At 38.6% G+C, this 16,354-nt stretch overlaps 1 protein-coding gene across 1 annotated transcript in view; it reads right to left on the bottom strand.

The window, feature by feature from the left end:
- The window catches only part of TIAM2 (TIAM Rac1 associated GEF 2), a 174,300-nt gene that overhangs the window by 59,345 nt on the left and 98,601 nt on the right, over positions 1–16,354 (bottom strand). The window contains exons 6-9 of the mRNA XM_061989021.1: positions 15,772–15,944; positions 14,506–14,730; positions 4,129–4,314; positions 2,805–2,951 (exon numbers count right to left, since the gene is read on the bottom strand). Coding sequence (XP_061845005.1) covers positions 2,805–2,951; positions 4,129–4,314; positions 14,506–14,730; positions 15,772–15,944 — 731 coding nt within the window. The remainder of the gene's footprint in view (positions 1–2,804; positions 2,952–4,128; positions 4,315–14,505; positions 14,731–15,771; positions 15,945–16,354) is intronic.

The raw sequence follows: 16,354 nt of genomic DNA, 5'->3' as shown, positions 1-16,354 counted from the left end.
ATATTTTGTTGATAAGGGCTGTATAAACACACAGACAGATCTATACTGTCTACACACCATGTTGAGATTTGCAGTTAGTACCATTACTCTCTCAAACTGCAAATATAAATAGCATTTCTTTAACTTCTCCTGCAGTCAACAAATTGGGACAATATCAACGTAACATCTCAGCTGTTTGGTTTTTTTTTTGGCAGGGGGGATTGATTCAGGGTTTTTTTTCCCCTTCGGTATTGGTAAAAAGCCTTTTGGATAACACAAGGCAATAAACACTCTCTAAACATTTCACACAAAATCCAGTTTCTGCTGATGTAAATAAAGGGCATCACTTCTGAACTTCCTCGTCTCACTCACAGATGTAATCAAACTATTTTACTGTTTATGATTTTTTCAAAACAATTTATCATTTAGAGACAAGAAAGCAGATAAGCACTTAAGAAACTGAGGATAATGTGAACCTAGACATCCCCCATCTGCTACAGTGAAGTTTTATTAACTGATTTGTAAAAGATTGAGCTACTTCATTAATGTTTACAAAGGTCTTCCAATACAGAAACTCTGAACCCCCCCCCTTTTTTTTTTCTTTTAATGACTACAATAAAATTAAATTTTTCTGAAACAACATTCAATGTATCATCTGATTTTGAAGTCAGGGTATGGCATTAAAACATACCAGCTCCAGTCAAATGAACTTTAATTAAATGAAGAAAGCAAGACATTTTTAAGCTATTGTTTGACATAGACACTGCGGCACATCGAGCAGAGAAATGAGCTACAATTCTCCACTTAACCCAGTTTCCCAGTGTGCTGAATGAGATGACAAGTAAGGCAGCCTCAGGCCTATTCTGATTTTGATATACTATTTTGTACACACACATAAGTCTGAGCAAGGATGTGGCTCCTTTTCCAGCTGCCTTCTAGGTTCATGGGTCAGTTTTCAAGCCATACGCTTAAAAATTCCTGACTTTTATGGGTATGAGTCATAGCCCGGTGTTATTCATATGCAACACTCAGCATTTACATTTCCTTAATTTTATTGTAGGATATTTAATAAAATTTTATAAAAATATCAAGAACCTCCACTTGTGGATAAAAATTAACACATTTCTGGGCCAGTTGGTTGCAAGGTTTGGAATAAGGAGGGTGAGGACGTGCTGGAGGCACCTCTGTCTGCAGCAGGGCTCCCTCCTCTGCCCTTGGCAATGCACTGGGAGAGAAGAAGAAACTTCTCTCCTTACCACGGAAACAAGATTCCCCATCCCTGAGCTCTGCAGAATTCCCTTTGTGGGCTGTAAAGCATAAGAGAGGACCTATTACCCAGCTAAGACAGTGCAAAGTATCAGCTCTGCCAGGAATGGAGCTAATAGGTATAAAATCCATTCCCTCAGGCTTCTTGTTAATAAAGAGATAGAGGTGCAAGACTCAAAGATCAGACTCCTCTGCTGGGAAACACAGGGAAAATTACATGAAATGGATGACCCAGAGAAAATTTCTCTTTCATAAGACAGACTAGAGTTTTATTCAGTTTCACCATGTAAACACAACTTGATTGATACGCTAAAATGTGCAACAATCCCAAGAAGCTTCATCCCAGTGTAACAAGTAGATGAATGTTCACCTGTTAAAAATATAGACTACAAGACTAGAAAATCCTGATGTTATTTTGCAATGTTAAATCTGGTGCATCAGCTCTGGGATTGTTACAGTACGTGTATAGATAGGCTTTTTAAAATAAGATAGGCTTTTTAAAATATTCCACAATGCTGATTACTGGACATGCAAGAATAGCCAATTTTCAAGTGCCAATCACTGATTTTTTATGAATAAACAAGGGCCAAGGAAGAATAGGAACAAAGTAACCTAACAAACAATGCAGAAAATACTGCTTTGCAGGAGAAACAGCAGACATAGCAGAAGCCAGTGAAAATAGTAATGTGTTGAATGTGAGTGCATGTCTACACCTCCTGCCTCACTACCAAGGAACTTTTCAGAGAGAAGGCAGTGAACCAGTGTTTTACATTTAACTGGGGGCTTGTTGAGAAAATACAGACTCCTGAAGTGTGGAGTTTACACTAAATGCCTGCATGGGCCACTGGCTTCACAGAAAGACCCTGTGAGATGCTGTAGTTTCATTAGCAATGCAGTCCTTTAGTGGGGGCACACATCAGCACAATCCCTCTCCCAAGGGCCAGTCTGCACCAGCACACCAAATCTATACCAAGCCTTCAGCTGGTATAAACTGGCACAGCTTTATCAGTCAGCTGTCTACACTTACAGCTGGCCACCTCCACGACAGCAGTCTTCTGTTCCCTAAAACGTGTTCCCAAGCAGCACATGTTGCTTTGCAAGGCCATGCCAAAGACAGCCGACTTTGCAGCAGTCTCTCTCTCTTTCTCATTTAAGACTTACTTGTGTTACTCAGTATTAAATTGCAATTGTACTTCAGCATCCCAGTCACAAGCCAGTCAGTATACACCATGTTAAAGTCTGTGCACAGCCCATCTCCAAAGAAACTCAATTTCCAAAGTTTGCCATGTGCCAGAAGTTTTGTTACAAAATCAAGCCTGGTGGTCTTGTGCTGCTGATAATAAACAAACCCACTGGGTCAAAACCACTCATTCACCAATCTCATTAATCACAGAGAAACCTAAAATTAGTTATATATTCCTCACAAGCAACGCTCCCATTGCAAATCTGCCAATGCAGGCTTGACAGACGTTTCTTACCCCATGCACCAATAGCATCTCGCAGGATGGGATCCAGCAGAAATAAGGCATTCTGTGCTATATCCAGCAAACAAGATGTACCTGAGTTATGGAAGGTCGCTTCTCTTTTCCTTTTCTTGCCAATGTGTCCAGTCCTTTTAGTGAAGAAAATAAACCCTTCTTATTTCGGACCCTCTGTGACAGAGACAGGGTACGTTTCCTGAGAGCAGCTTCATCCCTGGAGCAGATCTATTTAAACACAGACAGGACTTTCTGTATCATTTTCATAAGACCAAAAATATTGTCAGTTATTTCAATTTGAGGCATCAAATAACAGTTACTTCAGTTCATCTCAACATAATGTGCCAAGGTACAAGGACAATGCTTTAAACTTTCTGTGGTGACGCTTGTTTTTGCTGTTTCAATGGTGTAATTTTTTTTTGTCATGGGGCAAAATTTTAAGGTCATAGGAAGGTACAACAAAAGAAGTTAAGGAAAAGTCTCTAAAGATGAATGATACTTTATCATTCAGATATGAAATTGCTAGAGTAAGACTCTCCAAATCACCAAACAAGAGATAAACAAACTATGGCACTGAGTTATTAACCGACAATGATACAAACCACACAGTTGAAAACAGTGGCTGAGAGAAACATATTCCCTAATGTGACTTCCAGGACTACTATTAAGACTGACGTCTCATGTAGCAAATGTGGTTCACCTCTCTCTGCCAAGATCAGCCATGCAGTCCTGCTAAAAGCTAAAGAGCAGAGGTGAATCTGCTACTGTTGTACTTCCCTCAAAGCCCAAGGGGATGAAAACAGCTTACAACAGTTGAGAATCTCAATCATTTTTTTTGCAAACATAGCCCACAGTTCTTAAAAAGTGACTTATAGTTTTGTATTATCTCTCATTTTAGCCTATTCTAAAAATAATTTCTCTTCAGGTGGGTATCAAACTGTTTCTGAAAAATGGATCCATATGGGACGTCCAAAAAAGACCAGCTCAGCCTAGAGGGAATCTCTTTTGGAAACTGAAGTGTTAGGCTCTCTTCATCACTCTAAATGACTTAGCTCCTATGCACCTTAAACTCTTAACTCAGTAGAGGTGGAACTGCACTGACAAACTTTAATCACAGCGACTCATTTACACATGAAGAATATTTCAGTTTGTTTCTTTTTTTAGATATAGGTCAGATGCATATGATTCTGGAGCCTTTATGGGCCAAAAAAAGTCATAGCCATATCCTCACGGTTTCAAAGCCTGTCTATAGAAGAAAATTTATTCACAGCCAAGACAGAAAAGGTGAGAAGAGAACAGGGCTCTCTGAACACTGCGTATGTGCACAGCTGTGTATTACTTAAGTACGATACTATCAAGGGCTTTGTGTAGCACAGCAATGAAAAGTACATGACTTAGGACTTACCAGTGCATGGAAGGATGAGACAGAGAAAATGCCCAGGCGTCCCAGTGCCAATTTTGAAGGACGACTGGCAGCAGCCAAAAGGCTCTTTGGGTTTGGGAGCTCCCCACCTTGCAAACTGGCTAGGTAACATCGCATTCGGAAAAGGTCCATGTTAAATTTTTCCAGGTTCTGTTCCCATTGCTGGATCTGTTTAGATATAAAAAGAGACAATTAAAAGGAGAAAAATGTCTTTGTGGGCTGCACAAGCTCTTCACAAAACCCATAGTAAATTGTTTTCAGCTGGTGGTATATGGATTAGATTAGTTATTCCCTGCCAAAACACATTCAGTCATATTGTGTTACATCAACCCCAAAGATGGCCTGAAATAAAACGAAGTTGGTGGTCTTAAATGCATACTGACAAGATGAACATACCATGAACTTCGTGTAGTTTAATAGCCACAACAGCAGTTACACAAAAACACAACCCTGTGGTTCATTTAGGCTTTTTTTTTCCCCCCTCCTCCATTTTTGGAGATTATCAAGGGGTTGAACTAGATTATCTCTAGAGGTCCCTTCCAATCCCTACCATTCTCTGATTAGTTTTGTTTCCTTCACTTTTAAGAGCTTGGACTGTATGATTGCTTAGCTGAAAGCAAAGCAGCACATCTACACTAACACACTATGCTAAGTAGCTATGCTGATAGGTCCTGCTCATTCTTTACTACCCTCCTATGGCCTCTGTATCCGTAAACAGGAGACAATATTGGCAGCACAAGCATGTGTGATTCTGTCTGACTAACAGGTTAAGCCATGCTTATGCTCAGGCAAACTGAAAAACTGAGCTATGTATGCTCAATATAAATCACTGTACTGAAAGCAAGAACAGAGACTCTTCATGTCATTTTTAAACATATCTAACAGTTACATTCAGATGGAACAGACAGCTTAATCTAGTTGCAATGTAAAATAAGGAAAGGGAAGAAACTCTAATATTTAACAAAGTTCTGAATCAAGGCACAGACGACATTTTAAGTATTTGTGTAGATACACACTCACCTACATAAACACATATTTTTAGGCACTGCATGAATGTAAAACTTTGCTTTTAATTTCCCCAAGTTCCCCAAGATCAGCAGTTGCAGCTAAAATCCTTCCCACAGCATGTAATATACATTAAGACCAATAAACAGTGCAAATAACAAGGCATTCCCTTCCAACCCTACCATTCTATGATTCTATGATTTGTGTTAAATACAGTAGGCACATTCACACATGGGAAGGCAGAAAGGTGTGTCCGTTAGGTTAATGTATACCAATTTAATGTACTGATAGATTGTTAAAATCTAACAGGTGGTTTAGGGCTGAGGAGAAAGTTCATCACATTTTCTCCTAGGTGCATTGACTTCGTACCTTTCCCTAGTATGTCTTGCCTGTCCTGGTGTGCACAGGATGTTAACACCTTACACTGAGATCAACCAAGGTTGGGACAAGCACCTGAGTGTTTTCTAACAAGCTGATAAGTACAATAACAATCTCAGGTGAACTGTGACCTGCAGGCTCATGTAGAAGCAAAAGCAGTTCAGTTTCCTTGTAATGCTGCGAAATATCACAAGAGCTAAACAAGTATCTTGCCTCTTACTTTCAACACTGAACAAGTGAGAAACAAAAGGGCAAAAAAGGCTTGTTAACAAAATGGTCCTAGCTTCTACTACAACTCAGACTTTACCTAGCCTGCTTTCCTTACATGTGTGCTCACAAACTGTGGCATCAGTTATGGTTATACTTTTGGAAGTAAGAAGTAAATTTATTTGGCAAGTAGAGTGAGGAAAGGGAAGAAAATATATTATTTTGTACATCTGCAAATGACAATTATTATTTATAGTACATTAAAAAAAATCTTTAAAGGAATGACTATTAAATGTAAAATATAGAATTTACAAAAGCTTAGCATACAGGTAATTTCCAAAAGTCCAGAGAAAAAGGGCAGAGACACTAACGTAATGAAGATGCCTCATCTAATTTCCCCCACAGACATTCAAAACATGCATCCTTTGCACTGCTGAAAGAATAATATTTTTTTTTCATTGGGTACATTTGATCACTGGACTTTATTTTGCTTTCTTTCTGGTCTCAGACTCTCCTCACAGAGCATTTTTCTTCTTGCCAGTACTTTACACATGAGACCACCCCAATAGGCGGTTTTGTGACAAGTTCTTTCTCTGTGTTGACACCCAACTAGAATGAAAACATGGTTGTCAGCTTTTCAGAAAGCCAAAAGCTACAAGCTCAGGTGGAATCTTTCCCATTGGGATGACACTTCCATGGGTATAGAGCCAAGCCAACTTTGAATAGCTCAGGAACAGAGCAAGGCTTGTTCTGGGCACTGCTGGAGTGGAGCATTCTGCCCCCATTGAGCACAAGCCGAACACAGGCATCCTTGTGTTTCTGAGGCCATCTTCAAAATCTCCATTTAACATTTGTACTAAGATGTATTTTAAAATAAAGATAATTTAAGAAGGAGGAGTGGAGTACAACACGAGGATATTCTGAAGAAATAATTAAATTACAGTGTTTATCAGTCACACAGGATGTTAGCTAATCAGCTCCAAAAGCATTGGTAATCACCATGTTACATTTAATGGCATTAGCAAAAGCTGTAGGCAGGGAATTTCTGGGATTGTCTTGTAGTCTTATCAAAACCAGGGATGTCTGGAACCAATTGGAGACCACGAATCAATACCAGCTGCTATTTGTCTAAGCCTTTTAAACTATGATAATTCTTCCTGAAGATTTATATTCTTGAAGACTAAACAAGGGAAGCACACAAATAGAAAAGCAACAACTTCAAAGCACAGTATGACCTGGTCCTTGAAGTTAATTTACAGCTTGCAGACTAGCTGCTGCAATCTTTATTCTGCTATTGTCTGAGGCAAATCTCTGCCCCACGTGGGAAGACTACCCAAAAGACGGCTCAAGGACTTAACTTTATGATGTGCAGACAAAATGCAATCTGCTTGAAAGTAAATGGGAAAATGTGGAAGTATCAGTCAGCTGGGAGAGAAGGAATGGGTTACAAAGCTAACAGCAGCATGAAGCAAGTCCATAAAGAGATAAGAGGTATGGCTCGACGTGAGGTATGCCAAAACAAGCAAGGACACATGAAACGATGCTCATGTGACCGGCTCAGCTGCACTTGCATGCACCACCAGCTACAAAAACCACCCTCTTATTCACCGTTTCAAAATCTCCATGTGAATTTCTAGAAAAAGCATTCAAGGCTTTTCCTAGAGGAAAGGGAGGATGCCATTCTCAGTAGAGGCAAATGTGAGGCAAATATTTCTGGGTTCAATGACAGTGTGAGAGAGTCTGGGAGAAAGGTAAGGAGAAGCTACCTAAATAAATGTATTCAGCCTAATAGGATCCCCATAAAGTGGAGAGAAGAAAGAGGCTGTAGTAGAGAGATAGAAAGGACTAAAATCTGGGAAGCCTCAAGAATAAAGGCCATGAATTATTTAGCCTGGGCCACTCATTCAAGGAAGCTTGGTGCGGGGACAAAGACAGTAATCACATGGGGAGTGCTAACTGAGGGGACGATTTTTTGCATGAGACTTAGTTCAGGAACGAGTCTTTAAGAGTTTACATAAAAAGTAATGTCAACATGGTAATTTTGGCAGTACTTTAGCAGTAATGATCCTTCTCAGAGCACAAATGGTACATTTGTCTCCAGGTTAGTGAAAAATATATTTAGACACTAAGAAACAGTTGTAAATTAATTATATCTTAAATGACACAAACCAGGAAGCTAAGGGATGATGCTTGAAAGCAGGTTTCCTTTAATTCAATAACTCTGATAGGTTTTCTACAGGTAAACTCTAAGTGGGAGTTTGGGAAAGGGGTAAATACATTTAGAGCAGACAATACAGACCAGTCACTTCTCTCACTTCCCCCGCTCCCATTAGATACTGATGATAGTACTTTATTCAGAGTCAGCTAAAGATTATTAATGATGCTTAATTAGTCTCTGCTATTTAGATATTCTGTCATTGAACAACTGACATTGTTTTCCAGATCAGTACCTGGAAGAAGTTGTCTGTGTTGTGATAGCACTGAAATCCATCATTAGGGTTGCAGGAGATTTATTCCTGGTAATCTTCTACCTATGCATGTCTTAAAACACTGAATGAGGGCAAACTAGTGAGACAAGAAATGAGATGGATCACGTGCAGATATTAATTTATAATGAGCCTTTTCTTCTATATTGATCCTTTTGATCTCTAAAATCTCCCCTTAAAATTGCACAGGGTTTCTTGGCAAAGTCACTGCAGAGAAAAGTCAATAGATAACCAGGTTTCCTAATGTTTTGATTTGATGTCTCAGAGACTGGCTTTTGCAAAAGGAAAAAAATTCTGACATAATTAATGACCGAGAATTGTTAATATCTGTAGTAAGCTAGCAATTTTGAAAAAACATTATTTCTGAGGGAAAAGTTTGTATACATATAGCTCAGTTGTTTGGTAACTGGGCTTGTTACATTGTCTTTTGCCCTCCAAGTAACAAGAGGAATATAAATTCTAGGTTTGATCTTGTGTAAATTTAGTAGTGTTTTCAATCATGTCATAGTTACAATTCCTCCATGCTGAAGTATGTTGTCACTACTGTAGTTTATAAGCATAGCCTACATCCTGTGCTGGAAAACTTCACTAGTGATATATTTTGGGAAGTCAGTGGAAATGGTGTGATTAACTTCAGAGAGACCATGATGTTTTTCTACGTGAAAGATGAGGCACAGTTTTAAATTATTACCACTGGGGAATTATCTTGGAAACTGTGATTTCTATATCCTTTCCCCACTTCCTCCTTCTTCCTCAGAAAAGCAACCACTGAGTCTCAACTTTCTATTTTCTTTCACATCCCTGTTGAGTTAAACCCAATACTTCTCTGCTAAAGATTCAGTAATTCACAAGGCTTTACAAGCAAGCAAAGCCTTCTCTTCTTTCAGTGACTATCATTTGAAAGGCAGTAGCAATAAGGAAACCTGAACTTCTAAAATACTATATATATTATATGTATGTATATTATTTTATGTATATATGTATTATGTATGTATTATAGTCCAGCAAATGGACAGGAGAAGCTCATCTAATATTGCCTGTTAAATGTGGTGGGTTTGCAGGATAGCAATTGCTAAACCTAGTGCTAAAGAACAGACATGTCAACCAAAAAAATGTCAGTTTTCTAGAGAAATTATTGTTTTAGAGATTTGATGGTATCGAACTGGTTGAAAAATGTCTTCTGCCTTGTGGCCTATATCAGGGATTCTCTCTCTAGGTTTACTGGGACAACAATAATAATAGACTCAGTAACTGCTTAAGAGAAAATGGCAGCCCTTCACATAGCTATTGGTGTCAGTGGCCAGTTCAGAAGAGATAATTAAAGCATCTGTGGAAGCATTATAGTCCTAGTAGGCCACTGTTGACATGACTGGAAATCTCAGTGCTCCCCATACTACCTACTAGCTACGTGCATTTATATTACTAATATGCCATAAATATGTTGTGGGTGGTGGTTTTTCCCCAGGGTGTAACTTTTCCCCTAAACTGAAGAGAATTAGGATTAAAGGTAGCAAGTTTGAAAATCCCCTGGTGCCGAGATGAATTTAAAAAGAAAAAAAACACTCAATTTTCCTTCAAACTGTTTGCTGTGAATATGAAGCCCTGTATGACTGCTACTGAAGTTAATTAAAGGGGTTATTAGCACTTATTTGGAGCACTTTGCACATTAAGTCAAATGTGGGGCTGTCTGTACCTGTAAAACTGGTTTAATGGGATGGAAAATCTACCTCACAGTGAGGGCACAGCAGATCTTGGTGTACTTCTTTATATACTTGGTACATAAATCTATTCTGTTGTCTCACTTTAGAACAACAATATGAATAATAGTTGCTTGAGAGCATTCTGGGTTTTTCATTTCCAATTTCAATATGTTGGTATCATTTCATTTTCCAAGTTATTCAGAGGTTTCTGATGTGATTCATATTTTCTCTGCACATAATACTTAACTTACTTATCAGATGGGTTTTGAGGTATTTACTTGCAGGAATTGAAATGATGAAACATTAATGAGAAGAACAGATACTAGCTTGGAGATATTCTTTGTGGAATTTTTCACATGTGTCCTACGACTAAAAGTAGGTTATCTGTTGCCATAAAACAATAAGGGCATCAGTAAGGTGGTGATCTGTTTGCTCTGGATAGTCATTAAATCCATTACTACTTTTCTTCCCTACCTTTCTTCCTGGCATTGGACTTTGACTTTTTAAACAGAGCATACTTCATTACTTTTTTTTTAACATCTAAATTATACCTGTATCTTTTCTCTCACATTTATAGGAAGATCATTGGAATAGTTTTGGGAATTTTACTCTTGAGACTCCCCAAAGCCCAAATTTCCTGTCTTAATTTTCTATGAAGCATTTGATGAAATATTTTCAAACATTGAGATGTATACTCACAGTAAAAACACCCAAAGATAATATTTTCATGGAACTTTGCTAGTATTTGTCAGTTTTGTCACATAAAAATTCAACTTGAATCGCAACACATGGTTACTTTTTTTTTCTTCTATACCCTCCTAAACTAAAAAGCATTATCTGAAGTTGTTAGATCTTCAGTTTGGGTGGTCTTTGAACTGGCTTGAGCAGAGGTCCACTTTCTGAGAGATTCAGTATTGTTACGTTTCAGGTGTCACTCTTTAGCATGGGATGGTCCCTCCTCACATCATTAGCAAAATCCTTCTCTTTAGTAGTAGTAGACTGTCACTAAGGAATGAAGAAAGTAGGCAGCGAATTTCCATCTTTGTTTCACAAAGTTCTAGTCTGAAAAAATGTAAAATGAATAAACTACTACTGAGCGTGGAGTCGTGTAGCATTATATGATGAAACTGGTGGGGGAGCTTGTGCAGAAAGAGCTGGTCTTCTGGTTTTGAGGGGGGTGCAGCTAGGTAATGAAATCCAGTGACTTTCTTTCTTACATCCCTAGCTATAGACACAGATGTACTGCCAATTTCAACGGGATTATTAACCAGAATGTAAATTGGGTACAAATAGTTGTAATTTTGTGCTATCTCCTCTGTTTGTTTTGGTTAGAAATGATGAAAATTCTGTTCTCCCAGAACAAGCAGAAAGATGGCACTTTTTTTTTTAAAAAAAGTCATTGTCTGGCTGTTTCAGAAGGACTTCTTAACTGTTTTTTAAATTACTAAGCAGAATGAAGAATAAAAGGCATTGCTAATCACAGATCACTGCTGCTGTACTCTATTATGTTCTCTTTTTTAATTTCTTTTAGCTACAAGTTACGACAGTATCTCCGTAGTGTCTTTTAAAGTAACGAAATTTCTGGGAGAGCGATGTTTCTTCTTCTTCGAGTTCTCTTTAGAAAGTAATGACAATAAAAATCTTTTCCTTGTCTCCATAAGCCAAGTGACTCATTCGTCCAGATGGGTACAATATGAATTGTGTCTGAGAACCAGGGACTGGAATGCAGAGAGTTTGGTGGTGTTTGTAATGTGGTTGAAAAGCTGTTCATATAAAACAGCAGCAGAAGTTTCTTTTAAATGCACAGAGTTCGCTACATCAGCCTGTAGAGACACTTTCTATGTGGGAAGAAGATGCTGTGTAGGACAAAATTCTGGCTTCTTTACCATTATAGCTAGTGAATTATGTCAGTGAGGAGCTCATGTTTCTATATGGTAGAAGAACGGTTACTAAATCCAATCCGTTTTAAAAGTTTAAGCACTGAGAGAAGACCTTCTTTCCTGTCTGTCTTTTCTCCTGTGTTGCCTTAAATAAGTGCCAAATGGGAAACTGGTATTTTTTTTTTCTTTTAGCAGGTGAGTTCTCTAGGAATTTTCTTCCATCTTTCCTCTAGGTCCTTGAAGTATTGCTACTTGAAGCTGATACAGTGTCATTTTTGGCACTGCTTTCCACCATTCACATACTTGTTTGGGCTTTATTAAACTGAGCTCTTCTTACTACATATGGAACAGATATTTGAAAATGAGATAGTCCTTCCCCAGGCTCCCAAAAAGGTATTGTTTGCACTGTGGTATAAGAAGAGTGAATAGTCAAGAGACATGAGCCCCACTGTTGGCACTGCCTTTGCTGGGATAGTTAGGGCCCTCAGTTTTACAATCTGCAAATCCTAAGCATGTAGAGGTGTCACTAGAAACATCACCGGCAGAAAGAACTGTATAGCACATAGGAACTGCAATGTCAACTGCTGGAAACCACTGTCCTGTCACTTGAGACAACAGAAAAAAGTGCTGGCCCATCTTCCTGACATACATCTTTTAAATACTCGTGTTAATTAGATTTCCTCTCCACTTCGTCTTCTTCTTTCTAGGCTAAACAGCTCCTAGTCCTGCAGACTTTGCTCACAGGAGAGATGTTACAGTCTCCTGATCGTCTTGGCAGCCCTCCATTGGACCCTCTCCAGAAGCTTCCCGTCCCTTTTGAGCTGGGGAGCCCAGAACTGGACACAGCCTTACCAGGGGAGAGTAGAGGGAGAAGAGAACCTCTCTTGACCTGCTGGCCACATTCTTCTTAATGCAAACTTGCGTACTTTCTGAACTCTGCTCGTATAACTCCAGACAGAAGTGTGCTACAAGAGCTTGAGAGTGATGTCAGTACCAGTCACCCTGTCTTTCGCTGAGTTCCAATCAGTATATTAAGAATTTTACATATTGTATTCATGAAATTCCTGACACTAAAACTAACCAAAGAAACATAATTATGCTGCATAGCTCCTACTGAAGAAGCCATAATGTGCAGCCCAAAGTAATGACAGAGCAAAGGTTCCTCTGACTTGAGGGATAGGTAGAGATGATCTTTCAAGTATCAGTCAACAAATTTCAGTCAACAAATTGGATAACTTCCATTAATGATGTAATAAAAGATACAACAACTTCAGTTACCAGTCCTATTAAGCTAAAACACTAGACAAATTTAGTACATGAGAGGCCTTGAGTCATAAGGTCTTTGCCTGAACACTATGAATGTATAATTAAAGTATCTTTTGACAGTTGCTGCCTGCAAAACTGGGGACATAAGCAGAATGTCAACCTTTCAAGAGGTACTTCCATAAGGTATCAATGGAGTGATTCCTGGTTCATGTGCCAGAAGTGAAAGCTGAGTAAGATTTGATGTCTATACACCCCCCACACAGACAATAAAATGACCATTTTCACTAGGAAACAGTTTGAGCTGCTCTCCAATCTGTCCTGATCTGTTGCCTTAGGCATGGCTTAGCTAAAATCCCAATGTACAGAGATACCATGAACACTAAGTTTTGGGATGGTTGTTCCAGTTTTTGTTTTGAAAACAAATCTTAATAGTGAATCTTCTTCAGCACTAAGCTGCTGCTTTAGTCAAGATTCAGGCATTCCTACCATCACAGTATGAAAACATGATCAAAAATAACACATCAGGTGTTCAGAAGCCATACTTGAGATTTGCAGGGGGAGGCAAACAATGACAGTTCATTTCTTCCAGTAATGAAACAAGAATAGCCTAGACACAAGTTTGAATGCAAACAATTTGTCTGCTTCAGCCATGAGCAAAGATCTTGCCCATATGTTAATTCTCCCAAGCTAAGCAGTAATGGGCCTGGGCTTATACTGAGACAAAAAATCCTTGATGTGCAACCAGAATGTGTTGTAAGAAATGGTGTTAGTACCTGTGTCCCTCTTCTCTTTGAATTGATACTGGTATAATGCTCCAGTGGCTGCCAGTGACAGTCATGGCAGTGCTTTTCCATCTAGGATTAAAAACTCTATTTTGACCTCTTGTTCTCATTTAGACTCCTGCAGGGCTTTTTGAGAAGCCTAGTGGATCCTAACCTTGTAGCCATGGCTACATTTCAACTGAAGTCTATGGTTTTATCTGCCCTCGTCCTTCCTCATATTTTATTTGGATGAAGTACTCTTCATGCCCTGCTTAAGGTGTGGAACAGTATTGCCAAGTACCCACTCTATAAACCTCTACTGCAATTCAATACTACATTCAGTTATTCACAGAATGTACTGCATATTCTGTGGTATGCCATGTAACAGCTAAATATTATTAACAACTAAGTATGTCATAAACCAGTGAAAATTAATTACATTTTTCCACGAGAGAAAAGAAATAGCTTTGTGCTCATAAAACAGATTGGTCTGATCCTCAGCTTTCAGGAGCCTACCTCCTGCGCTGATCTGGATTGTTACAGAAATCTGGCAATAATTAAAACTACTGTGCCAGATATCCCCAAGACAATTACTCTCAGGCCTAGAAAGCACAGTCAGAGCCTAAAGTAAGAAAGAACGATAAATATGTTCCTGTGAAAACACGGGTTCCAGTACCTGATTCTCTATGGCCTTCCTGTTTTTTGGATCACTAACAATTGAGAGCTGCAACTCCGCCATCTTTTTCATCTTGCCGTCCATGTCAATCTTCTGGAAGAGACTCTTGGTTTGATTTTTCAGCAGCCTAACAGTGTCCTCTTTCCCAAGCTTTTTTGCAAAGAGGGAAGCACAGGCTGAATGGATGGCAGTAACCCAGTTTTCCAAATCTGTCTGGCTTGTTGCCTGTGAAACAAATCAACACGACAAAATTATGAGTGTACAAGAGGGGGGAAAAATTAAAAATTAGCAGCTCTAGGACATGAAGTGCTTGATAGATTCACTGTGATTTTAGGCACTTTATCTTAAGCTGAGTGAAATAAGGTTTTATCTTTAAAACTGTGCAAATAAAGGCAGTGTAATCTTTTCCTGTACTCCATCATGACTTACTTCCAACCTTCAGCTTCTGCTTCTTAGACCTGCAAAGTCTGAGATCTCCAAGATCACAACAGAGTGAAAAGAGTCATGTCAAAGATGTGACTTGCTTCCTTTATCCCTCCAACTAATTAAGGTAAAACCCACCAGGTTTCAAAGATAAACCTCCTTTTCTGCAGGTAACACAGCAACAAGGAAGATTTTACATGTAAGGTCTGAGGAGAGGTGTTTGCTTACTTTAAAAATGTCAAGTTAATGGAGAGAGGACAGGAAGGTAAAGGGAATATATCTGCACACACTATCTCTGGAGATATTTACAAGTGTGTCTATGAATCAACATGAGACAGTTCCACAGAATAATGTTCTTTATTAACAATTCCAGTCGTTCAGTTAAGCAGTCAACATCTTTAGATTATTTTTAGCCTTCTTTTTTGAAGATCTTGCTCAAGTGAACTTTCTTTGAGGCCAGCAGATTCAAGGCTGAGCACACCATTCTCTAAGGGTGGAATGCTAACTGATGTGAAAAAAAAATTGATAATAAAACTGATTTTCTAGGAGTTTGTAACAACCAGATACCAAGTGTCTTGCAGATTTGTGATCTTTGTTCTTTTTTTCTCTGAACCATAATTGACTGAGACAATTTGTGTAATATCATATACCTGAAGTCATACCATACAATAAAAATCAGCATTATAATAGTATAATGTTATGATATTATTTTTAAGTCAAAGACACAAGCATGATATGTTTGTGTATGTGCATGTGTATACACAATCACGTACATACATGTGCATACTCAAAATCACTTCCAAAAACAGAAACACCCACAAAGTAATATATACATACTGTTACCTGAAATAGGTAGACATCTCCAAAAGAATTGCTGAGACAGAACACATTTTCTTTCTTGGGATGTTCTGGAACAGACTGAACTACACTGTCTTCTGCAAACAGGGCATATCGAGGCAAACTGCTCTGCTCCATTGAGTTTCTTCCATATGTCTCATAAAACAGTAGAGTACAACCTTTGCAGTGCAGAAGAACAAAATAATATACGGAGAAAGTAAGTTCGGTATCTCCCATTTGAATTCTCTTATGTTAATGCTTTTGTGAACTAAGACACACGCTAGTGACATGGAATATCAGTTCACACCTTCTAGAAAAAACAGAAAACTGGAAGATCTTATAAAGTGGAAAAGAGACAAAGGTAATTTTTCCAGTTAAAAGCTGTAACAGTTGTCCAAAAGGGACCCAACAAACACCCATAAAACCCAGAACAGAATACCTCAATATGAAAGTGTTAAAGATCAGACTGGATAGGGTTTGAGTAATATAATCTGTTAGGAAGATGTTCCTTCCTATGACCAGGGGGTTGGACTAGATATCCAACCTAAACCATTCTATGATTCCAAGAATAAATTCAGCCTATTAAAAT

Source organism: Colius striatus, chromosome 2, assembly GCF_028858725.1.
Source record: "Colius striatus isolate bColStr4 chromosome 2, bColStr4.1.hap1, whole genome shotgun sequence".
NCBI lineage: Eukaryota > Metazoa > Chordata > Aves > Coliiformes > Coliidae > Colius > Colius striatus.
Note: the sequence above shows the minus strand (reverse complement) of the source record. Positions and strands in the feature narration are given on the sequence as shown.